This window comes from Heptranchias perlo, chromosome 36, assembly GCF_035084215.1.
Source record: "Heptranchias perlo isolate sHepPer1 chromosome 36, sHepPer1.hap1, whole genome shotgun sequence".
Classification (NCBI taxonomy): Eukaryota; Metazoa; Chordata; class Chondrichthyes; order Hexanchiformes; family Hexanchidae; genus Heptranchias; species Heptranchias perlo.
In genome coordinates this window covers 24,320,056-24,344,806 of record NC_090360.1, presented here as the reverse complement: position 1 = coordinate 24,344,806, position 24,751 = coordinate 24,320,056, and the positions used below count along the sequence as shown (strand labels likewise).

Here is a 24,751-nt window from a genome sequence, read left to right as displayed (position 1 = left end):
GGAGAAAATAGGCTATATTTTCCTTTTTTCTTAGATAATCAGCAGTCCCCAGCCACAGGGAAGAGCAAGGTGGAGTGGAGACCCATTACATCAGGTCCCCATTGCACTGCCCTGGGATTTCATGGACCTCGCCTCAACTTCTTTTAACTCAGCTCGTTGGATGCCCTATCGGAGGCGTACTCATTGAAAATTCATGTCAGGGCCAGCTTTGGCACCAGAAGGTCTGCAGGGATCCTAGGGGGCTCCTTTCTGTTTGGCTTCTGGAGCTAGTTCCCACTGTGCCTCTCTGCCTGCATTTTTGTGAGGTTGGTGTATTCTTCCCAGTGCTTAGAATCATAGAATCTTACAGCACAGAAGGCCAGTCAGCCCTTCGTGCCTGTACCTACTCTTTGAAAGAGCTGTCTAACTGGGTACGGTAGCATAGTGGTTATGTTACTGGACTAGTAATCCAGAAGCCTGGACTAATAATCCAGAGTCATGAGTTCAAATCCCACCACGGCAGCTGGGGAATTGAAATTCAATTAATTAATTCAATTAATTAAATTAATAATCTGGAATTAAAATACTAGCATGGAGGCCATGAAACTACCGGATTGTCGTAAAAACCCATCTGGTTCACTAATGTCCTTTCGGGAAGGAAACCTGCCGTCCTTACCCGGTCTGGCCGATATGTGACTCCAGACCCACAGCAATGTGGTTGATTCTTAATTGCCCTCAGAAATGGCCAAGCAAGCCACTCAGTTGTAAAATCTCGCTACGAAAAGTCATAAGAAGAATAAAACCGAACGGACCATTAGGCACTGGACACGACAACGGCAAACCAAGCCCAGTCGACCCTGCAAAATCCTCCTCACTAACATCTGGGGACTTGTGCCAAAATTGGGAGAGCTGTCCCACAGACTAGTCAAGCAACAGCCTGACATAGCCATACTCACAGAATCATACCTTTCAGCCAACGTCACAGACTCTTCCATCACCATCCCTGGGTATGTCCTGTCCCACCGGCAGGACAGACCCACCAGAGATGGCGGTACAGTGATATACAGTCAGGAGGGAGTGGCCCTGGGAGTCCTCAACATTGACTCTGGACCCCATGAAATCTCATGGCATCAGGTCAAACATGGGCAAGGAAACCTCCTGCTGATTACCACCTACCGTCCTCCCTCAACTGATGAATCAGTCCTCCTCCATGTTGAGCACCACTTGGAGGAAGCACTGAGGGTATCAAGGGCACAAAATGTTCTCTGGGTGGGGGACTTCAATGTCCATCACCAAGAGTGGCTCGGTGGCACCACTACTGACCGAGCTGGCCGAGTCCTGAAGGACATAGCTGCCAGACCGGGCCTACGGCAGGTGGAGAGCGAACTAACACGAGGGAAAAACTTACTTGACCTCATCCTCACCAATCTACCTGTCGCAAATGCATCTGTCCATGACAGTATTGGTAGGAGTGATGACCGCACGGTCCTTGTGGAGATGAAGTCCCGTCTTCGCACTGAGGACACCATCCAACATGTTCTGTGGCACTACCACCGTGCTAAATGGGATAGATTCAGAACAGATCCAGCAGCACAAAACTGGGCATCCATGAGGCGCTGTGGGCCATCAGCAGCAGCAGAATTGTATTCCAGCACAATCTGTAACCTCATGGCCCGGCATATTCCTCACTCTACCATTACCAACAAACCAGGGGATCAACCCTGGTTCAATGAGGAGTGTAGAAAAGCATGCCAGGAGCAGCACCAGGCGTACCTAAAAATGAGGTGCCAACCTGGTGAAGCTACAACACAGGACTACATGCATGCTAAACAGCGGAAGCAACATGCTATAGACAAAGCTAAGCGATTCCACAACCAACGGTTCAGATCAAAGCTCTGCAGTCCTGCCACATCCAGTCGTGAATGGTGGTGGACAATTAAACAACTAACGGGAGGAGGAGGCTCTGCAAACATCCCCATCCTCAATAATGGCGGAGTCCAGCACGTGAGTGCAAAAGACAAGGCTGAAGCGTTTGCAACAATCTTCAGCCAGAAGTGCCGAGTGGATGATCCATCTCGGCATCCTCCCGATATCCCCAGTCTTCAGCCAATTCGATTCACTCCATGTGATATCAAGAAACGGCTGAGTGCACTGGATACAGCAACGGCTATGGGCCCCGACAACATCCCGGCTGTAGTGCTGAAGACTTGTGCTCCAGAACTAGCTGCGCCTCTAGCCAAACTGTTCCAGTACAGCTACAACACTGGCATCTACCCGACAATGTGGAAAATTGCCCAGGTATGTCCTATCCACAAAAAGCAGGACAAATCCAATCCGGCCAATTACTGCCCCATCAGTCTACTCTCAATCATCAGCAAAGTGATGGAAGGTGTCGTCGACAGTGCTATCAAGCGGCACTTACTCACCAATAACCTGCTCACCGATGCTCAGTTTGGGTTCCGCCAGGACCACTCAGCTCCAGACCTCATTACAGCCTTGGTTCAAACATGGACAAAAGAGCTGAATTCCAGAGGTGAGGTGAGAGTGACTGCCCTTGACATCAAGGCAGCATTTGAACGAGTGTGGCACCAAGGAGCCCTAGTAAAATTGAAATCAATGGGAATCAGGGGGAAAACTCTCCCGTGGCTGGAGTCATATCTAGCACAAAGGAAGATGGTAGTAGTTGTTGGAGGCCAATCATCTCAGCCCCAGGGCATTGCTGTAGGAGTTCCTCAGGGCAGTGTCCAAGGCCCAACCATCTTCAGCTGCTTCATCAATGACCTTCCCTCCATCATAAGGTCAGAAATAGGGATGTTCGCTGATGATTGCAGTGTTCAGTTCCATTCGCAACCCCTCAAATAATGAAGCAGTCCGAGCCCGCATGCAGCAAGACCTGGACAACATCCAGGCTTGGGCTCATAAGTGGCAAATAACATTCGCGCCAGATAAGTGCCAAGCAATGACCATCTCCAACGAGAGTCTAACCACCTCCCCTTGACATTCAACGGCATTACCATCGCCAAATCCCCCACCATCAACATTCTGGGGGTCACCATTGACCAGAAACTTAACTGGACCAGCCATATACTCTGGTTACGAGAGCAGGTCAGAGGCTGGGTATTCTGCGGCGAGTGACTCACCTCCTGACTCCCCAAAGCCTCTCCACCATCTACAAGGCACGAGTGTGATGGAATACTCTCCACTTGCCTGGATGAGTGCAGCTCCAACAACACTCAAGAAGCTCGACACCATCCAGGACAAAGCAGCCCGCTTGATTGGCACCCCATCCACCACCCGAAACATTCACTCCCTTCACCACCGGCGCACAGTGGCTGCAGTATGTACCATCCACAGGATGCACTGCAGCAACTCGCCAAGGCTTCTTCGACAGCTCCTCCCAAACCCGCGACCTCTACCACCTAGAAGGACAAGAGCAGCAGGCACACGGGAACAACACCACCTGCACGTTCCCCTCCAAGTCACACACCATCCTGACTTGGAAATATATCTCCGTTCCTTCATCGTCGCTGGGTCAAAATCCTGGAACTCCCTTCCTAACAGCACATGGACTGCAGCGGTTCAAGAAGACGGCTCACCACCACCTTCTCAAGGGCAATTAGGGATGGGCAATAAATGCCGGCCTCGCCAGCGACACCCACATCCCATGAACGAATAAAAAAAAAATTTCGTCCCACACCCCAGCTTTTCCCCATAACCCTGCAAATTTGTCCTCTTCAAGTACGTGTCCAATTGCCTTTTGAAAGTTCCTATGGAATCTGCTTCCACCACCCTTTCAGATAGTGCGTTCCAGATCTTAAACTTCTGGGTGAAAAAATTTCTCCTCATTTCCCCTTTAGTTCTTTTGAAAATTATTTTAAATTTATGACCCCTGGTTACTGACCCACTTGCCAGAGGAAACAGTTTCTCCCTATTTGCTCCATCAAAACCCCTCATAATTTTGAACACCTCTATTAAATCTCCCCTTAACCTTCTCTGCTCAAAGGAGAACAATCCCAGCTTCTCCAATCTTGCCATTTAACTGAAGTCCCTCATCCCTGGTATCATCCTGGTAAACCGCCTCTGTATCTTCTCTAAGGTCTTGACATCTTTCCTAAAGTGCGGTGCCCAGAATTGTACACAATACTCCGGCTGAGGCCTAACCAGTGATTTGTAAAGGTTTAGCATAACTTCCTTGTTTTTGTATTCAATGCCCCTATTTACAAGCCAAGTATCCCATCCACTTTCTTAACCGCCTTATCAACTTGCCCTGTCACCTTCAAAGATTTGTGAATGTGCCCCCCCAGGTCCCTCCGCTCGTGCACCCCCCTCAAAATAGCACCATTTAGATTATACTGTCTCTCCATGTTTCTCCCAAAGTGCATCACTTCACATTTATCCACATTAAATTGCATCTGCCATGTGTCTGCCCATTTCTCCAGTCTGCTGCTATCCTCCTCACTATTTACTATGTTGCCAAGTTTTGTATCATCCGCAAACTTTGAAATTGTACTCCCTGTACCCAAGTCCAGGTCATTTATATATAAAACAAGAAAAGCAATGGTCTTAATACTGACCCCTGGGTGACCCCACTGAATACTTCTCTCCAGTCAGAAAAACATCCATTCACCACTACTCTCTGCCTCCTGTCCCTCAGCCAATTACATACCCAGTTACCACCGTCCCTTTAATCCCATGAGCTTCTATTTTCCAAATAAGTTTGTTATGTGGAACTTTATCAAATGCCTTTTTAAAGTCCATATATACTACATCTGTTACACTACCATCGTCAACCCTCTGTTACTTCATCAAAAAACCCAATCAGATTAGTCAGACACGATTTACCTTTAACAAATCCATGCTGGCTGTCCCTCATTAACCCATGCTTCTCCAAGTGAGAATTAATTTAGTCCTCGACAATGGTCTCCAGTCGTTTTCCCACCACTGACATTAGACTGACTGGCTGTAGTTACAGGATGCCCCATCTTTCCTCCTTATAGGAATATGCTTGAAAGCCTGCCATTGCTCATTTACTGTTTTCCTGGCCAATCTTTGTTTCCAGTCCACCTGTGCTCGATCCCTTCTCAAATCACTGACATTGGCTCTCTTCCAGTAGGTTTTTTCATCTTTGATTTTTCTTTGTCCCTTTCCATAACTACTTGAAACCCAATTATATTATGATCACTATTACCAGATGATCTCCCACTGGAACACACTCCACTTGCCCTACTTCATTCCCCAGAACTAGATCCATCACTGCTTCCTTCCTCGTTGGGCTAGAAACACAGATTAAGTTCTCCTGTACTCATTTTAGGAATTCTTCACCCTCCTTGCCCTTTACACTGCTTTTCCCCAGTCTATATTAGAGTAATTGAAGTCCCCGACTATTACTGCTCGATTATTTTTACATTTCTCTGAAATTTGCCTACAGACTTGCTCCTCGATCTCCTTCTCACTATTTGGGGGCCTATAGTAAACACCCAGCAATTTAACAGCTGCTTTTCTGTTCCTTAGCTCTAAACAAATAGATTCAGTCTTTGAACCCTCTAGTATATCGTCCCTCCGTAGAACTGTAATATTATCCTCGATCAATACTGCCACCCCCCTCCTGTCTCTTTCCCTTCCCTATCCCTCCTGAATACATTGTATCCGGGAATGTTTAGTTCCGTTCCTGCGCATGTTTAAGCCAGGTCTCCATTACAGCCACTTTATCATAAACCCATGCGGCAACTTGTGCCTGCAGCTCATCCACCTTATTTATAACACTCCTCACATTAACAGACATGCATTCCAACACCATGATAGTTGGCTTTGCTTTCTTCCTCGAGTCAATTCCTCCTTTCTACACCTCTTTATTCTGTTGCTGTTTCTCTCCTCTCTGCTGCTACCTCCTGGTGCCCATCCCCCACAACATGTTGGAACCACTGACACAGGAAGGAAAAGGGCTGAGGTCCTAGAGACAGAGTTCCAGGAGCTACGAAAAAGATTAAAGAACAGCTTTAATCTTTAATCCCACAACTCTGGTTAACCTCCCCTCAAGCACATTGGTCCCAGCCCTGTTCAGGTGCAACCCGTCCGGCTTGTACAGGTCCCTCCTGCCCCAGGTCTGGTCCCAGTGCCCAGGAATCTGAAGCCCTCCCTCCTGCACCACTTCTCCAGCCACGCATTCACCTGCACTGTCTTCCTGTTTCTGTACTCACCGGCACATGGCACTGGGAATAATACAGAAATTACCACCTTTGAGGTCCTGTTCTTTAATCTTTTTCCTAGCTCTTGAAACTCTGTCTGTAGAACCTCAACCCTTTTCCTTCAATGTCATTGGTTCCAACATGGACCACAACCTGTTGATTCCCTTCACCCTACAGAGGGGAGAAGCTTTGTCGAGCTTATTCGTCTTACTTATTTCACTTTGCGTTGCCCTGTTAACCCATGTAAGATCATATTTGTTTAGTTGGCACTTGCTAATCCTCATATTCTCAGGTTCCAGTGCACCTTCCCCAGCTAAATTCTTTGTAAGGGTCAATTTAAAGGAACGATGGAAGAGTTTAAAGTTGTATATCGGGGGATTGGTTTATCACAGATGCAGATACTAATTGCCCAAATAGAAGAGTGTTCCATACCCCAAAACCACTAGTCAATGCCCTAGAAAAACACCATCATGTGTGTTGGGAAATCTTTTGAAGATTTAATTTCTACATGACTTAAAACACCAAAAGGTATTGTTAGTTTAACTTCCCTCTCCACATTTGCACCCCTTTTGAGCCTTTACCCCACAGACCCCCCATGGCCGAAGAGCCACTCAGTTTCCAAACCTCCATCAACACCTCTCACACCACCTGCACAGGATACCAGATAGGATGAGCCACTGTCCGTCACACTCCTCCTTCCCCTGCTGCATTCTCAGTAATCAAATTAAAAGTTACTGTAGTCTACCACTCGAACTAATTCCTTCCCAGAACTTCAAAATGTTGAGACTCCTTGCTTGCTTCAATCTTTCGGCTTTTAAAACCCAAGCTTAGCACCACTTAAATCACTGCATCCTATGCCAGGGACACTGCCAATCTATAGTGGCCCAAATGCTGCCCCAGCCCACAGTGGCATAGCTGAGGAACGAAACCTGGGGAGGGAGGGAGTGAGTGAAGATCCCGTGAAACATTTCCTCACTAGTCAAACCATTGGGGGAAGCTCATCCTTGGACCTCGAACCTCCCAGCAGCCCTCCATTTCATTGTCCAGTCACGGTTGGAATTTTAAGGTAGTAAGAAAAGCTTTAGGCAGAGATGGAGCTCACTGTTCCCTCCCCCTCTGTATCTGTCTTTCCCCCCCCGCCCCCCCCCATTCCTCCCTCACCAATTCAGTGTTAACGTGAGGAATTCTGGGATGATTTTACTCCCCCTTAACACGGGCTAAGTGTAGTTCACAGCACTGCCCCACTTACCCAGCCACCCCCAGCAGTGTATCACCCCAGACACAAAGCGGTTACTGACACAGCCACTGTGGAGCAATCTGACCGCAACTCTCATCCATTAACAGGTGACAAGGTAGGAATTTTATTACAAATGGTCAAAACCGTGATCCCCTTACGTACAGAAAACTTGTGAAAAGTAAGAAATGGCACTGAATTGTGGAACATCCTTTTAATAAAACTAAACATTGTCAGTCAAACGTCCGTACCCCACACAGAACCCCAGAATTTCCAACTCTGCCATCCAAGTCTTCGCGGTCTTGCTGATTATTTGGAAATGTTACAATAGAAGTGTGCAAGAGTCACTGAGGATCTGAAAAGTCTTTAATTAAAGGGGTTTCCAGCACTCCTGCATTTATGCGTAAGTTACTGGGAACAGAATAGCTTTCTGCAATTTAATGCACTGGATATTTTACTCCTGGGGTTTGCTGAATGTGCGATTCTCTGACGGCTTCCATTAGGTCAAGGTCTGATACAGATCATGGGAAGCAACATCAAAATCGCCAAATTTTCACTCCCATCTCGAGGGCAAACACTGCAGGAGAATCTCAGAATCCTTCACTTTAAAAGTATTGATGCTGGGTATTCTTCACAATATATGGTCGTTGGAAATAATGGATCTGCACTGTGTCAATGCAGGAGTTTAGACTTTTAGCCAAGAAAGAAAAAGATTTGCATTTCTATAGCATCTTTCACCATCTCAGGACAAAACGCTTTACAGCCAATGAAGTACTTTTGAAGTGTAGTCACTGGTGTAATGTAGGAGTTGTGGAAGCCAATTTGCGCACAGCAAGATCCCACAAACAGTTCCATAAAGTGGAACTGTACCCCAGTGAGAGTCAGCGCCCGTGGGCCTGTACCCCAGTGAGAGCCAGCGCCCGTGGGCCTGTACCCCAGTGAGAGCCAGCGCCCGTGGGCCTGTACCCCAGTGAGAGCCAGCGCCCGTGGGCCTGTACCCCAGTGAGAGCCAGCGCCCGTGGGCCTGTACCCCAGTGAGAGCCAGCGCCCGTGGGCCTGTACCCCAGTGAGAGCCAGCGCCCGTGGGCCTGTACTCCAGTGAGAGCCAGCGCCCGTGGGCCTGTACCCCAGTGAGAGCCAGCGCCCGTGGGCCTGTACCCCAGTGAGAGCCAGCGCCCGTGGGCCTGTACCCCAGTGAGAGCCAGCGCCCGTGGGCCTGTACCCCAGTGAGAGCCAGCGCCCGTGGGCCTGTACCCCAGTGAGAGCCAGCGCCCGTGGGCCTGTACCCCAGTGAGAGCCAGCGCCCGTGGGCCTGTACCCCAGTGAGAGTCAGCGCCTGTGGGCCTGTACCCCAGTGAGAGTCAGCGCCCGTGGAATTGTACCCCCGTGAGTCAGCCAATTGGTGCACAGCAAGGTCCCACAAACAGCAAGGAGATAATGACCAGATAACCTGTTTTAGTGATGTCGGTTGGGGGATAAATATTGAGACCTCCCCTGCTCCTCTTCAAAATGGGGGGGGGGCAGGGAGATGGGGGTACTCAGAAAAAAAGATACGAGTGTCAAAATGGGGTTCACTGAATGGGTACTACTTCTAGGCAAAATGAGATGATTTTAAATTGATGCTTTCATTAAAAAAAGACTTTATCCAAAAATAACTTTATTTCCTTGAAACACACGACTGCTACAAAAATCAGTCAGTAGCCCCTTCCCGTTACACAACACATATGTACTCCAGAGAGAGGATGGAACAGGATAGTTTAAACAAGATAGCAAGACCAAAGGACAATAGAGTTTCTTCAAGAAAAAGGTGAGATGCCCAAATCGGAGCAGAATGGTCATCGTGTCAATACCTTGGCTTCAGAACGGCCCAACTCTGGAGCCTGTGCTGATCCACTTTCAAGTGTGGCGAGTTCAAAATTGGATTATTACTTTTTCCCCTTCTTGGCAGCTTTCTTCCCACCTTTTTGGGAATTTCCGCGGTACTTGGCTTCCATTGCGGCCAAGAAACTGTCCATCTCCTTCTCCCGGTCCTTCTGCTTTTTCTGAAGATAAAATGGTCAAATCAGCAACTCAACCAAGACACAAAGTCGCTCTTACCCAAACTCAACATTTACCCCACAGTAACCAGAACTAGCTCTCAATCCAGATGAAATTTACAATGAGAAACACAGACCACCTCAGCGGAGAGAACAAAATGTGAGACAAGGACGAGGTTTTATTCAAGCTCACCTGATATTCGGCGGGGCGGCTGTCTGGCGGGGAGGGGAGGGCCCGGGGCAGGGCGGCTGCCTGATGGGGAGGGGGCCCGGGGCTGCCTGGCGGGGCACAAGGACGCACAGACGAGGGGTCTGATCCCTGGTCTGTGCTGAGTTAGGAGTTGGGACATTACAACTGAGCCCAATCCACGTAGGCCAGGGGGAGAAGCCAGGCCTCCTGCACCTGCTCATCATGTAGGACTCCGGCGGGAAAGCACAACGTATGGATCTCAGTGGAGGACAACACCAGGTTTGATTATAATGTTAACATTCATCATCTAGGCATTTATTGCGGGCGGGGAGAAACGGGTTATAATGTTCCATCAGCCTGCTTGCACTCAGCATCCAGGCCAACTTTGAAGAGGGGAGAAAGATGGACAGACTCTGTACGGTAGCCTGCAGTTACAGTAGACAAATCCCAGACTGTTCTCTCATGGAATGTATTTCAGGCTCGTCGGGTCCTCAGTATCTACGAGCGTTCCCTGTGGGCCCTCTTACCTGGATGAGTGTTTTGAGAGAGTCAGTCCCGTCCTCCAGCCCAAGCTCCCGTCTCGCTGCTTCTGCTTCTTTCGCCTCTTTCTCACCCTGATGTGAAGCGCAACTGGTTAGTGAGAGATAAATAAATAACAAACTAGATAAACTAATTAGTTAATAAAACTAAAAATAATCAAGTGAATAAAAATTTGAAATAATTAAATATGTAAAACAAGGTTAGATTGGGATGGCAGGGCAGGTGGTGTCGTAACTGCAGCATGTGGGTGTTTGTGGAGACCAGTGAGTTCCTGAGCAAACACATCTGCAGTAAACGTCTGCAACTCAAGGAACTTCGCTCAGAGTTGTTGAGCTGGCATCCGAGCTGCAGACATTGCGGTGCATCAGGGAGGGAGTTACTTTGATCCAGAAGGCAGGTTAGGTAGTGGTTTAGAGTTGGTCAGTGGTCAGTGTTGGCCAGGGGCTGCAGTAACCTGAGATTCCCAGCTGCTGACACACAGGCAAAAGCAACTTTTGAACTGAAGTAACCTGAGTTCAGTCGCTGGCCTGAGCTGGCTGGAACCGGTTTGAATTAGCTAAGTTTTGTGAAAGACAAAGGAGATGTGATAAGACACAAGTCCTTATTTAGAAAAGGAGTAATAAGGTAATGCTACCTAAGTCCTTGGGACAGAGCCAATGAGGAGCAGACACAGACTAGGCGAGCAAGCCTAAACCAACGGGGGAGAGAGAGACAGCACAGCTTGAAGAGATAAGATTCGGAATAAGAATGAAGAATCTGGGGCGTGGAGCCAGAGCGAAGACTCCGGAGACCAACCATCGCAGAAGTGGAAGAACCTACGTCAGGGACGTAGAGACGACGTCGAGAGAGAGAGAACGGAACGCCTGGCCAGCGTCAGCTCTCCTTTTCGGGTATTATCCTTTATATTCTGTGACCACTCGGAGTGTCAGAGAAACCTAGTGGGTGTGCGTTTAGATCCTAGTTTGGGTATAAAACTGTATAACCTGGTGCAAACTGCATGTCTATATCTAACCAGATGTATAAGCTATATGTATATGATCTAACAGCGTGAATAAAGCAAATTGAGAGTTAAGAGAGAATTGACTCTTCTCCTCTTTGTACTAAGCCAATAACTGTAACCGGTGACCTCCGGTCAACATCAGGAACAGGAGAATGTGACTGAGTCAGGCAGGTATGGAGACCCAGGATGCAGTGGTGGAGGAGCCTCAGCCTTTGACCTTGTCCAACAGGTACAAGGTACTTGCTACTTGTATGGATGAGAGCAAGGACTGCAGGGAGAATGGGCAAACTGACCATGGCACTGTGGTACAGGAATGGGGGGAGCGAAAAGGAATGTGGTAGTGGTAGGAGATAGCGTAGTCAAGGGGATAGATACTGATCACTGCAGCCGCGACCGGGAGTCCCGAAGGCTGTTTTGTCTGCCTGGTGCCAGGGTTAAGGACATCTCCTTGCGGCTGGAAAAGAACTTGGAGCATAAGGGGGAGGGATCCAGTTGTCGTGGTCCACATAGGAACCAACAACATATATAGAACTAGGAATGTGGTTCTGCTGAGGGAGTTTGAGAAGCTAGGGTCTAAATTAATAAGCAGAACCTCAAAGGTAATAATCCCTGAATTATTACCTGAGCCACATGCAAATTGGCATAGGGACAAACAGATCAGAGTGTTAAATGCGTGGCTCACAGAGTGGTGCGGGAGACGGGTTTCGATTCATGGGCCACTGGCATTAGTACTGGGGAAAGAGGGAGCTGTTCCATTGGGACGGGTTCCACTTAACTGGGCTGGGACCAGTATGGGTGGAGATAAGAAATAACAGGGCAGAAAACACTGGTGGGAGCAGTTTATAGGCCCCCCGAACCATAGCTATACTGTTGGACAGAGTATTAATCAAGAACTAATAGGAGCTTGTAACAAAGGTAATGCAATAATTGTGGAGGACTTTAATCTTCATATAGACTGGACAAATCAAATTGGCAAAGGTAGTCTGGAGGACAAGTTCATGGAATGCATTCGAGACAGTTTCCTAAAGCAATACGTTGTGGAACCAATCAGGGAACAGGCTATTTTAGATCTGGTCTTGTGTAATGAGATAGGGTTAATTAGAAATCTCATAGTAAAGGATCCTCTGGGGAAGAGTGATCATAATATGATAGTATTTCACATTGAGTTCGAGTGTGACGTACTTAAGTCCGAAACTAGAATCTTGAACTTAAATAAAGCCAATTACATAGGTATGAGGGGCGAGTTGGCTACGGTAGATTGGAAAATTAGATTAAAACATACGACAGTAGATAAGCAATGGAAAACATTTAAAGAAATATTTCATAATTCTCAACGAATATACATTCCATTGAGAAATAGAAGCTCCAGGGGAAAATTGATCCATCCATGGCTAACTAAAGAAGTTAAGGATAGTATTAGATTAAAAGAGGCGTATAATGTTGCGAAGAAGAGTTGTAAGCCTGAGGATTGGGAGAGTTTTAGAAACCAAAGGATGACCAAGAAATTGATAGAGGAACAAAATAGAATGAGAATAAACTAGCAAGAAATATAAAAGCTTCTACAAGTATATCAAAAGGAAGAGAGTAGAAAAAGTAAACATGGGTCCCTTAGAGACTGAGACAGGAGAAATTATAATGGGGAATAAGGAAATGGCAGAGACATTAAACAAATATTTTGTATCTATCTTCACAGTAGAAGACACAGAAACATACCAGAAATAGTGGGGAACTAAGGGTCTAATGAGAGTGAGGAACTTAAAGTAATTAATATCAGTAAAGAAAAAGTACTGGAGAAAATAATGGGGCTAAAAGCCGACAAATCCCCTGGCCCCGATGGCCAACATCCTAGGGTTCTAAAAGAAGTGGCTGCAGAGATAGTGGATGCATTGGTTGTGATCTTCCAAAATTCTCTAGATTCTAGAATGTTCCCAGCAGATTGGAAGGTAGCAAATGTAACACTGCTATTCGAGAAAGGAGGAAGAGAGAAAAAAGGGAACTACAGGCCAGTTAGCCTGACATCAGTCGTCGGGAAAATGCTGGAATCCATTATTAAGGGCGTGGTAACGGGGCACTTAGAAAATCATAATATGATTAGGCAGAGTCAACATGGTTTTATGAAAGGGAAATCGTATTTGACAAATTTATTAGAGTTTTTTGAGGATGTAACTAGTAGGGTAGATAAAGGGAAACCAGTGGATATAGTATATTTGGATTTTCAAAAGGCATTCGATAAGGTGCCACATAAAAGGTTGTTACACAAGATAAGGATCAGCCATGATCATATTGAATGGTGGAGCAGGCTCGAAGGACCAAACGGCCAAATCTATTTTCTATGTTTCTATAAGGGCTCATGGGGTTAGGTGTAATATATTAGCATGGACAGAGGATTGGTTAACGGACAGGAAACAGAGTAGGGCTAAAAGGGTCATTCTCAGGTTGTCAGGCTGTAACTAGTGGGGTGCCGCAAGGATCAGTGCTTGGGCCTCAGCTATTTACAATCTATATTAATGACTTAGATGAAGGGACCGAGTGTAATGTATCTAAGATTGCTGATGATACAAAGCTAGGTGGGAAAGTTAGCTGTGAGGAGGACACAGTGTCTGCAAAGGGATGTAGACAAATTAAGTGAGTGGGCAAGAAGGTGGCAGATGGAGTATAATGTGGGGAAATGTGAGGTTATTCACTTTGGTAGGAAGATTAGAAAAACATTTTTTTTTAAATGGTGAGAAACTGTTAAATGTTGGTGTCCAGAGGGATTTAAGTGTCCTTGTACACGAAACACAAAGTTAACATGCAGGTACAGCAAGCAATTAGGAAGGCAAATGGTATGTTGGCCTTTATTGCAAGGGGGTTGGTGTACAAGAGTAAGGAAGTCTTACTACAGTTGTACAGGCTTTGGTGAGACCTCACTGGAGTACTGTGTACAGTTTTGATCTCCTGACTTAAGGAAGGATATACTTGCCTTAGAGGCGGTGCAACAAAGGTTCACTAGATTAATTCCTGGGATGAGAGGGTTGTCCTTTGAGGGTAGGTTGAGTAGAATGGGCCTGTACTCTCGAGTTTAGAAGAATGAGAGGTGATCTCATTGAAATGTATAAAATTCTTAGAGGACTTGATGCTGAGAGGTTGTTTCCCCATGACTGGAGAGTCTAACACTAGGGGGCATAGTCACAGGATAAGGGGTCGGCCATTTAGGACTGAGATGAGGAGGAATTTCTTCACTCAGAGGGTTGTGAATATTTGGAATCCTCTACCCCAGAGGGCTGTAGATGCTCGGTCGTTGAGTCTATTCAAGGCTGAGATCGATAGATTTTTGGACACTAAGGGAATCAACGGATATGGGGATCGGGTGGGAAAACGGAGTTGAGGTCGAAGATCAGCCATGATCTTACTGAATGGAGGAGCAGGCTCGAGGGGCTGAATGGCCGACTCCTGCTCCTATTTGTTATGTTCTTATAAGAACAGTCCACCTGCAGCGCTGCCATCAGGCTGACTGAAGCCTAAAGCATAGGGAAGGGCTAGAGAGCAGACATACAGTATCATAGTAGGTACAACACAGGAGGAGGCCATTCAGCCCATCATGCCTGTGCCAACTTTTTGACAGAGCTATCCAATTAGTCCTATTCCCTTGATCTTTCCCCATAGCCCTGTAAATTTTTTCCCTTCAAGTATTTATCCAACTCCCTTTTGAAAGTTATTGAATCTGCTTCTCCCACCCTTTCAGGCAGCGCAGTCCAGATCGTTACAACTCACCGCGTAAAATAACGTTTGCTCATGTCGTCTCTGGCTTTTTGCCGATCACCTTAAACCTGTGTCCTCTGGTTCCCTTCAGTAACACGAATGCTCAGACACAGCTTCCAGCTATAATTTATTTTAAAATCTCACTGATCTGAAAAGGGATTTGAGTCCATGGTCCCAGATCAAGGGGTTAAGTCCATCAGAGCACACCTGAACTCCACTGCCTGATCTGATCTCACCCCACCTGAACTTGCAGATTCAGGTCATACACCAGGTGCTCTGTGGAGTCTAGATACAGGGTGTAAATCCAGCCACTGCAGATCTGAATGCAGGAGCAGTAACGGCCGTTGGCTGCGGGTCTGTCCAAAACCACCAACAATGGAGCTGAGGACTCAGCCTTTTACTGGCTCCATCTTCCTGCTCCCGTTTATTAGACCCTCTGATCTGAGCAGGGACTGGAACTCGCTCACCCTCAGTACTGCTCATACTTGGACTGTTTGATCCTGAAGAGGAGGCGAGGGGGAAGAGGGACATTCTCCCCCGGGGAAAGCCCAGGGTAACATTAAAGGGGGTGGAGACCCAGCATCACGGCCCCTAGTCCCTTAACTTTGTGCCCAGGATTCTGCCGAAGTCAATGACAAACAAAATCTGCCCCAAACACCTGAAGTTTAATATTTTGCATCCTGATATCCAGTACTGCAGATTCTTTGTGTGAGACCGAGGGTTAGAACAGTGGGTGCCTTTTTTATATACCCTCATATTGATTGGGCCTCTACCTCACCTCCCACGTCACTGGTCATCAGCCTTGTCAATGAAACACTTTTCACTGATCTAAAAGCTCAGAGCAGACACATCTCAACACTTCAGTACAACGGTTATGACAAAATATATTGTATGGTTAGTGGGCCAATACAAATGCTTCCGTTTCCTTACCCTCCTCTTCCGGGCTCTCTGTCTGTTCGTGCTCTCCTTGGTAAATGCCGTGTAGGCTGGGAGCTCCTGCGCCTCAATGGCTTTCCCCAGGATCTCCCGTATCCGTGACTCATCCCCAGATGTCGAACACAACACCGACTCCATGATCCTGTCCATGTCCCCATTAAAGTCCATGTACGCCTGTTTTATGTCTGCCGTCTCCTCTTCAGATCCTTTGTACTTGTCTTCAAACTCCTTAATATCAGCCACCGTGACCTGGGCACATGGGAAAAGCGAGATCCCATTACATAGCAGCAAACCAAAGCCACTTAAGACCGTGGAGGACATGCAAGTCCATAGTAAAGATACCTAGGGCCCAGTTACAAGAGGACATTATAATTAAGGGGTCAGATTACATCATGTACTCATTTTACTTCCCTTCCCTCCTTCAGACAGACATTTCTGTAAACTGTCTGTGGACAGGAATATTAACATCTCAAGGGACCCATCCTAAATTCTCAAAAACAGTGCCAGCTATTCAAAGGAAAACTGCTATCAACAGAACACAGCAGCAATAATGTGTTAGAAAATAAATACATCCGATACAGAAATCAGCCCACTGGGATTACCTGCAACCCCCTATGACCTTGAAACTCGTCAATCGCTTTCACACTACAGTGCAAGTTTGTTTCAGGTAACGTTCTCAGAAGCTGTTTCAAAAGATCACAAGCTGAAGGCAGCCATTCGGCCCACCTTAGTCCACCCATCTATAATGGCCTTAAAGACCCCCCCAATGCAGATCGTTTAAATGATTCCAGAGTTTTTGCCTCCACTACTCTTTCCAGGCGCACAGTGTGTTGATCGCACCCTGCGAAGAGCCCTGATATCAGGCCTAAATTTACCATTCGCTGGTTTGACCCTATGTGCTATTCACACAATTCACAGAAAAAATAATTTTCTGGTTCCCTTTTCATAGTATCATATAAAGGTTACGGCACGGAAGGAGGCCATTCGGCCCATCGAGTCTGCGCCGGCTCAATGCAAGGACAATCCAGCTAGACCCACTCCCCCGCCCTTTCCCTGTAGCCCTGCAAATTTTTTCCTTTCAAGTACTTATCCAGTTCCCTTTTGAAGGCCATGATTGAATCTGCCTCACCACCCCCTCGGGTAGTGCATTCCAGACCCTAACCACTCATAGGGTAAAAAAGTTTTTCCTCATGTCACCTTTGGTTCTTTTGCCAATCACCTTAAATCTATGTCCTCTGGTTCTTGACCCTTCTGCCAATGGGAACAGTTTCTCTCTATCTACTCTCTCTAGACTGCTCATGATTTTGAATACCTCGATCAAATCTCCTCTCAACCTTCTCTGTTCCAAGGAGAACAACCCCAGCTTCTCCAGTCTATCCACGTAACTGAAATCCCTCATCCCTGGAATCATTCTAGTAAATCTCTTCTGCACCCTCTCTAAGGCCTTCACATCCTTCCTAAAGTGCAGTGCCCAGGATTGGACACACTACTCCAGCTGTGGCCGCACCAGTGTTTTATAAAGGTTCATCATGACTTCCATACTTTTGAACTCTATGCCTCTATTTATAAAGCCCAGGATCCCGTATGCTTTTTTAACCACTTTCTCAACCTGCTCTGCCACCTTCAATGATTTGTGCACATAAACCCCCAGATCTCTCTGTTCCTCCACCCCTTTGAGTTGTGCCCTCTAGTTTATATTGTCTCTCCTTGTTCTTCCCACCGAAATGTATCACTTCGCATTTCATCTGCCACGTGTCCGCCCATGCCACCAGCCTGTCTATGTCCTCTTGACGTTGATCACTATCCTCCTCACTGTTTACTACCTTTCCAAGTTTTGTGTCATCTGCAAATTTTGAAATTGTGCCGTGTACACCCAAGTCCAAGTCATTAATATATATCAAGAAAAGCAGTGGTCCCAGCACCGACCCCTGGGAACACCACTGTACACCTCCCTCCAGTCTGAAAAACAATGCCACTTTCCCTTTTACATGCCATTTACTATCTTGTATGCCTCTAGATCACCTCGGATGTATACGCTACACTCAAACCACATAAAACCCCAAATCTGCAGAGTTACTGTCCAATACCCTCACTGCTCAATGCACTGCCATCCATCAGAATAGTGGCAGGGCAGCGAGCTAATGGCCAAGGCAGCGTCCACTCTGTGCCCAACCAGTGTCCGAGGTAGCGCCCTCCCAGGACGGTCATGCTGTGAACAAGCTGCAAACCTAACTCAATATATGAAAGCTGGCTTTGAAACCTTGTGACACTGAACCATCATTCTCTTATTTTTGAATCATGCAAGAATTTTGAGAAATATCAAGATGGTCCAGGTCACCCCACCCCCCCACTCCAGAGTCAGCATTACTTTGTCGAGATGGGTGGTCAGAAAAGCCACTGATCGGAGTGATTGGCCCAGGGCTCAGTGCTGGCACCCCTCCTGTGTAATGTCTAAACAATGGACCAACCAGAACTCCCCAACGTGCAAAGTCATCTCTGTAAATGATCTCTGCATCGCTACCCAAACAAAAACGAGAACCATCAGCACATCCAAACTGACTGAGTTTACTTGGAAAACTTGATCACACGTGGTCCTTCACACCAACCCTGGCCAGACACAGGTAGGAACCACCCATCTGAAACACCATCAGGCCAAGCAGAATCTCCAGATAATGTGGGGGGTCACAATCCTCCAGCACGACGAGTATCCAGTGTATCCGGGTGTCACATCAGACTGAAAAAGTGTATCCCTGGGGAGCCCCCCCCACCGGCCCCTGCCCCCCCCCCCCAACTCTGGGAATTGGCCAACACCAAATAGAGAGCTGACCCCAAAGCACAGAGCGACCAGTCTCGCCCTGTTCCTCGGTTGCGGAGCACTGGGCCACAGTAGGGTCACGCTCGATCCAGGCACACAACCCTGAGACTGAACTCAATCAATCCTGTAGGATCACCACAGAAACCTTGAAACAGACTCCCACACTGCTGCTGTACTGTCTAGTGGGGATTGCATGGTCAGTGAGTGAGAGGCCTTCTGTAAAATGTAGAGACAAGAACAGGAGTCTGATCTGAGACAGCTTCTGCTTGCACACATCCCACCACCACAGGCTGAAGTCCAAAAACAGCTTAGCCTCTGAAAATCCCTTACCCCAAAATATCACTACAGGAGGTCAGAGAGAAACAAAATGGCAGGAAATGCCGATGACCATGGGGAACCTGGGCCCCTCCAGACACCGACCTCGAACAAGAACACTGGTGTACCCGAAATCAAGCAAGAGCTGGAGTGGCAATTACTGGTGACAATGTGACCAAGTGGAAGCTAAGAATTTGGAGAGCCGAGACTAACACTCGAACAATGCCTCATAAATCCTGTACTCCCAGGAACTAATCCAGATAAATGATACCAGATCCTGGCCGCAGTTTTAGACCAACAAGCTATGACGACACTCACACGCCTCCTTACAAGGCTAAAAAGCTCAAGTTTCTCCAGTCTTTCCTCTTAACTCAGATCGGAAAGACTAGCCTCCTGGCTCATAACTGGGCACAGTGCTCAAGGTGCAGAGTGACCCGAGTACTGCACGGTCAGATCATGGCTGACTTTTATGATAGTTAACACTGGCCATTACTGCTTTGCGTTGGTTGGACATATTGATTGTTGAGTCTCTTGCTGGTACCTTTTTAAAGAGCAGTCTCCAGTACTCCTCCCAGTCACGGTCCTGTTTCAGGACATCAGCTTCCTCATCCACAATACCTTGCTCATCGTACACTGCTCGCTGCTCCCTCTCACTCAGCACCGCATATACCTTCCCAAGGATCTGTAGGAAGTACAGGCTGTAATTAACATGCAAGTCATAACTAGGACTCAGGGGTTAGAAGGTACATTTTAACAGGTATGTTCTCCCCCTTGGCCCCATTCTTTAGCTGTGTCAGTTACTAACAACGGTTATTCTCCATGAGAGTCTAGACAGTAAGTGCCAATCACCACAGAGTGCGGCCCTGTCCTGCTTCATCCACACAGTGGATCGTCCAGTGAATCACAGCTCGAGCTGCTGGCCTGACTAGTGCTGCTCACTCGGGGGGACTGCAGGCAGCTATTCAGCAACTGGAAAATGCAAAGATCAAGATGCCATATGATTGGGCACTGCACTGATGGCAAACAGCCAATTGGCATTTGCCGCCTGGATCAGACCGGAGGGCCGTGAGACTACGCGGGAAGATTTCTCTCTCTTGTTTCAATGGAAGCTGTGTTTCTTCACCACAATGCAGGCTAGAGGCCGGTCTACGGGACTTGACCAGGCTGATTTATCTGGAAATAAGGATATGGGGGTCTGGTCAAGATTTTGATTGAATTGTACAAGGTCACGCTACAAGCGGCCGGTTTGACCCCAATGAATGTGAACATTCTATGCAGAGATCACCCCCATTGTCTTGGATCGTGCTCGACTGCTACAATTCTAGAGCCATTCTGACTGTGTACGTACAAACAAACGATCCCTCAGTACTGGCAGGGGACTGAACTCCGTGAAACCATGGTTCACATCATTAGGTAGGAAGCGGCCTTGTAAAGACTACAAATGGAGGTTCATCCAACTGTAAAAGAAAGAAATACATTGCAGCCGTCTTCACTAAGGAAGAGGATGCTGCCAGGGTCACAGTAAAGGAGGAGGTAGCAGAGACAGTGGATAGGATAAAAAGATAGAGGAGGCACTTAAAAGGTTGGCTGTACTCAAAGTAGGAAAGTCACCCAGTCCGGATGAGCTACAGGTGCAATCCAGTCCTAGGTTACTGAGGGAAGTAAGGATGGAAATTGCGGAGGCTCTGCCCACAATCTTCCAATCCTCCTTGGATATGAGGGCAGTGCCAGAGGACTGGAGGATTGCAAATGTCACACCCCTGTTCAAAAGAAGGGAAGGGGATAAACCCGGCAATTACAGGCCAGTCAGCGTAACGCCAGGGGTGGGGAAACTTTTAAAGACAATAACACGGGACAAAATTAATTTGCACTTGGAAAAGTACGGGTCGATAAATGAAAGTCAGCACGGATTTGTTAAAGGAAAATCATGCTTGACTAACTTGATTCTTTGATGAAGTAACGGAGAGGGCTGATGAGGGTAGTGCAGTTGATGTTGTGTATATGGACTTTCAAAAGGCGTTTGATAAAATGCCACATAATAGACTTGTTAGCAAAATTAAAGCCCATGGGATTAAATGGACAGTAGCTGCAGTACAGAAAGCAGAGAGTAGTGGTGAACAGTTGTTTTTCAGACTGGAGGGAAGTATACAGTGGTGTTCCCCAGGGGTCAGTATTAGGACCACTGCATATTAATGACCTGGACTTGGGTATAAAGGGTATAATTTCAAAGTTTGCAGATGACACAAAACTTGGAAATGTAGTAAACAATGTGGGGGATAGTAACAGACTTCAGGAGGATATAGACGGATTGGTGAAATGGGCAGACACATGGCAGATGAAATTTAACACATTGAAATGCCAGTCATGAGGCAGGAGGGACCTGTACAAGCCGGAAGGGTTGCACCTGAACAGGGCTGGGACCAATGTCCTCGCAGGAAGGTGAACTAGTCCTGTGGGGGAGGGGCAAACAGCAACAGAATAAAGAAGTGTAGAAAGAGGAGGAATTGGAGAGAGGAAGAAAGCAAAGCCGACTATCATGGTGTTGGAATGCATGTCTGTGAATGTGAGGAGTGTTATAAATAAGGTGGATGAGCTGCAGGCACAAGTTGCCGCATGGGTTTATGATAAAGTGGCTGTAACGGAGACCTGGCTTAAACATGGGCAGGAACTGAACTAAACATTCCCGGCTACAATGTATTCAGGAGGGATAGGGAAGGGAAAGAGACAGGAGGGGGGTGGCAGTATTGATCGAGGATAATATTACAGTTCTACGAAGGGACGATATACTAGAGGGTTCAAAGACTGAATCTATTTGTTTAGAGCTAAGGAACAGAAAAGCAGCTGTTAAATTGCTGGGTGTTTACTATAGGCCCCCAAATAGTGAGAAGGAGATAAAGGAGCAAATCTGTAGGCAAATTTCAGAGAAATGTAAAAATAATCGAGCAGTAATAGTCGGGGACTTCAATTACTCTAATATAGACTGGGGAAAAGCAGTGTAAAGGGCAAGGAGGGTGAAGAATTCCTAAAATGAGTACAGGAGAACTTCCTTAATCAATACCAGTTCTGAGGAATGAAGTAGGGCAAGTGGAGTGTGTTCCAGAGGGAGAACATCTGGGTAATAGTGATCATAATAGTAATGGCAAGCCTTCAAAATGGAGATAGTTTAGGCACAAACCAAGTATATTCCTATAAGGAGGAAAGATGGGGCATCCAAAACTAGAGCTCCCTGAATGACAAAGGAGAGAGGGTTAAAATAAAACAGAAAAAGGTTTATGACAAATGTCAGGTAAAGAATACAGTAGAAAACCAGGCAGAATAAAAGAGTACAAGGGTACACTGAAAAGGATATAAGAAGGGCAAAGAGAGAATGTGGGAAAAGATTAGCGGGTAACATAAAAGGGAACTGAAAAATCTTTTATAAACATATAAAAAGTAAAAGGATAGTTAAAGGAGGGGGGGGGGGGGGCGATTAGGGACAAAAGAGGAGATCTTCTTGTGGAGGCAGAGGGCATGACTGAGGTACTGAATGAGAACTTAGCATCTGTCTTCACAGAAGAGGATGAAGTTAATGTCACAGTAGAGGAGGAGGGAGTTGAGATATTGGATGGGATAAAAATAGATCGAGAGGAGGTGCTAAATAGGTTGGCATCACTCAAAGTTAACAAGTCACCCGGTCCAGATGGGACGTATCCTAGGTTGCTGAGGGAAGCAAAGGTGGAGATAGCAGAAGCTCTGACCACAATCTTTCAATCCTCCTTGGATATGGGAATGGTGCCGGAGGACTGGAGGATTGAAAATGTTACATCCCTGTTCAAAAAAGGAGAGAGGGATAAACCTGATAACTACTGGCCAATCAGTCTAACATCAACGGTGGGAAAACCACTAGGGACCAGTGTCAAGGACAAAATTGATTCTCACTTGGAGAAGCATGGGTTAATAAGGGACAGCCAGCCAGGATTTGTTAAAGGCAAATCGCGTCTGATTAACCTGATTGAGCTCTTTGATGAAGTAACAGAGAGGGTTGATGAAGGTAGTGCAGTCTACTGGATATATGGACTTTCAAAAGACACTTGATAAAGTACCATAAAACAGGCTTATTCAGAAAATAGAATAATATGGTATTAAAGGTTCAGTGGTAACTTGGGTACGTAATTGGCTAAGGGATAGGAGGCAGAGAGTAGCAGTGCACGGATGTTTTTCTGACTGGAGAGAAGTATGCAGTGGGGTCCCTTAGGGCTTGGTATTAAGACGATTGCTTTTCTTGTTTTATATATAAATGACCTGGACTTGGGTACATGAAGTACAATTTCAAAGTCTGCGGATGATACAAAACTTGGCAACGCAGTAAATAGTGAGGAGGATAGTAGCAGACTTCAGGAGGACATAGACAGACTGGTGAAATGCATAGACACATGGCAGATGCAATTTAATGTGGATAAATGTGAAGTGATGCACTTTGGGAGAAACATGGAGAGACAGTATAATCTAAATGGTAATATTTTGAGGGGGGTGCACGAGCAGAGGGACCTGGGGGGGCACATTCACAAATCTTTGAAGGTGACAGGGCAAGTTGATAAGGCGGTTAAGAAAGTGGATGGGATACTTGGCTTGTAAATAGGGGCATTGAATACAAAAACAAGGAAGTTATGCTAAACCTTTACAAATCACTGGTTAGGCCTCAGCTGGAGTATTGTGTACAATTCTGGGCACCGCACTTTAGGAAAGATGTCAAGACCTTAGAGAAGATACAGAGGAGGTTTACCAGGATGATACCAGGGATGAGGGACTTCAGTTATGTGGACGGATTGGAGAAGTTGGGATTGTTCTCCTTAGAGCAGAGAAGGTTTAGGGGAGATTTGATAGAGGTGTTCAAAATTATGAGGGGTTTTGATAGAGCGAATAGGGAGAAACTGTTTCCTCTGGCAAGTGGGTCGGTAACCAGAGGTCATGGATTTAAAATAATTAACAAAAGAACTAAAGGGGAAATTAGGAGAAATTTTTTCACCCAGAAGTTTAAGATCTGGAACGCACTATCTGAAAGGGTGGTGGAAGCAGATTCCATAGGAACTTTCAAAAGGCAATTGGACACGTACTTGAAGAGGACAAATCTGCAGGGTTATGGGGAAAAGCTGGGGAGTGGGACTAAATTGGACATTTGAGTTCTTTGATAAAGTGACAGAGAGGGTTGATGAGGGTAGTGCAGTAAATTTTGTGTATATGGACTTTCAAAAGGCATTTGATAAAGTACCACGTAACAGACTTATTTTGAAAATAGAAGCACATGGGATTAAAGGAGAACAACCCCAGCTTCTCCAGTCTATCCACGTAATTTAAGTCCCTCATCCCTGGAATCATTCCAGTAAATCTCCTCTGCACCCTAAGGCCTTCACATCCTTCCAAAGGTGCAGTGCCCAGAATTGAACACACTACTCCAGTTGTGGTCAAACCAGTGTTTTATAAAGGTTGTGCTGCAAGATTCTGCGATTCTAAGTGTGAAGTGATACATTTTGGTAGGAAGGAGGAGAGGCAATATAAACTAAAGGGTACAATTTTAAAGGGGGTTCAGGAACAGAGACCTGGGTGTGTATGTACACAAATCTTAGAAGGTGGCAAGACAAGTTGAGAAAATGGTTAAAAAAGCATACAGGATCCTGGGCTTTATAAAAAGAGGCATAGTACAAAAGCAAGGAAGTTATGCTAAACCTTTATAAAACACTGGTTAGGCCCCAACTGGAGTATTGTGCTCAATTCTGGGCACTGCACCTTAGGAAGGATGTCAA

General features: G+C 46.5%; 1 protein-coding gene across 1 annotated transcript in view; it reads right to left on the bottom strand.

Moving 5' to 3' along the window:
• Positions 1 to 7,597: 7,597 nt before the first annotated feature.
• The window catches only part of dnajc9 (DnaJ (Hsp40) homolog, subfamily C, member 9), a 30,013-nt gene continuing 12,859 nt past the window's right edge, over positions 7,598 to 24,751 (bottom strand). The window contains exons 3-6 of the mRNA XM_067972771.1: positions 19,513 to 19,653; positions 15,836 to 16,090; positions 10,152 to 10,238; positions 7,598 to 9,440 (exon numbers count right to left, since the gene is read on the bottom strand). Coding sequence (XP_067828872.1) covers positions 9,324 to 9,440; positions 10,152 to 10,238; positions 15,836 to 16,090; positions 19,513 to 19,653 — 600 coding nt within the window. The 3' untranslated portion in view covers positions 7,598 to 9,323. The remainder of the gene's footprint in view (positions 9,441 to 10,151; positions 10,239 to 15,835; positions 16,091 to 19,512; positions 19,654 to 24,751) is intronic.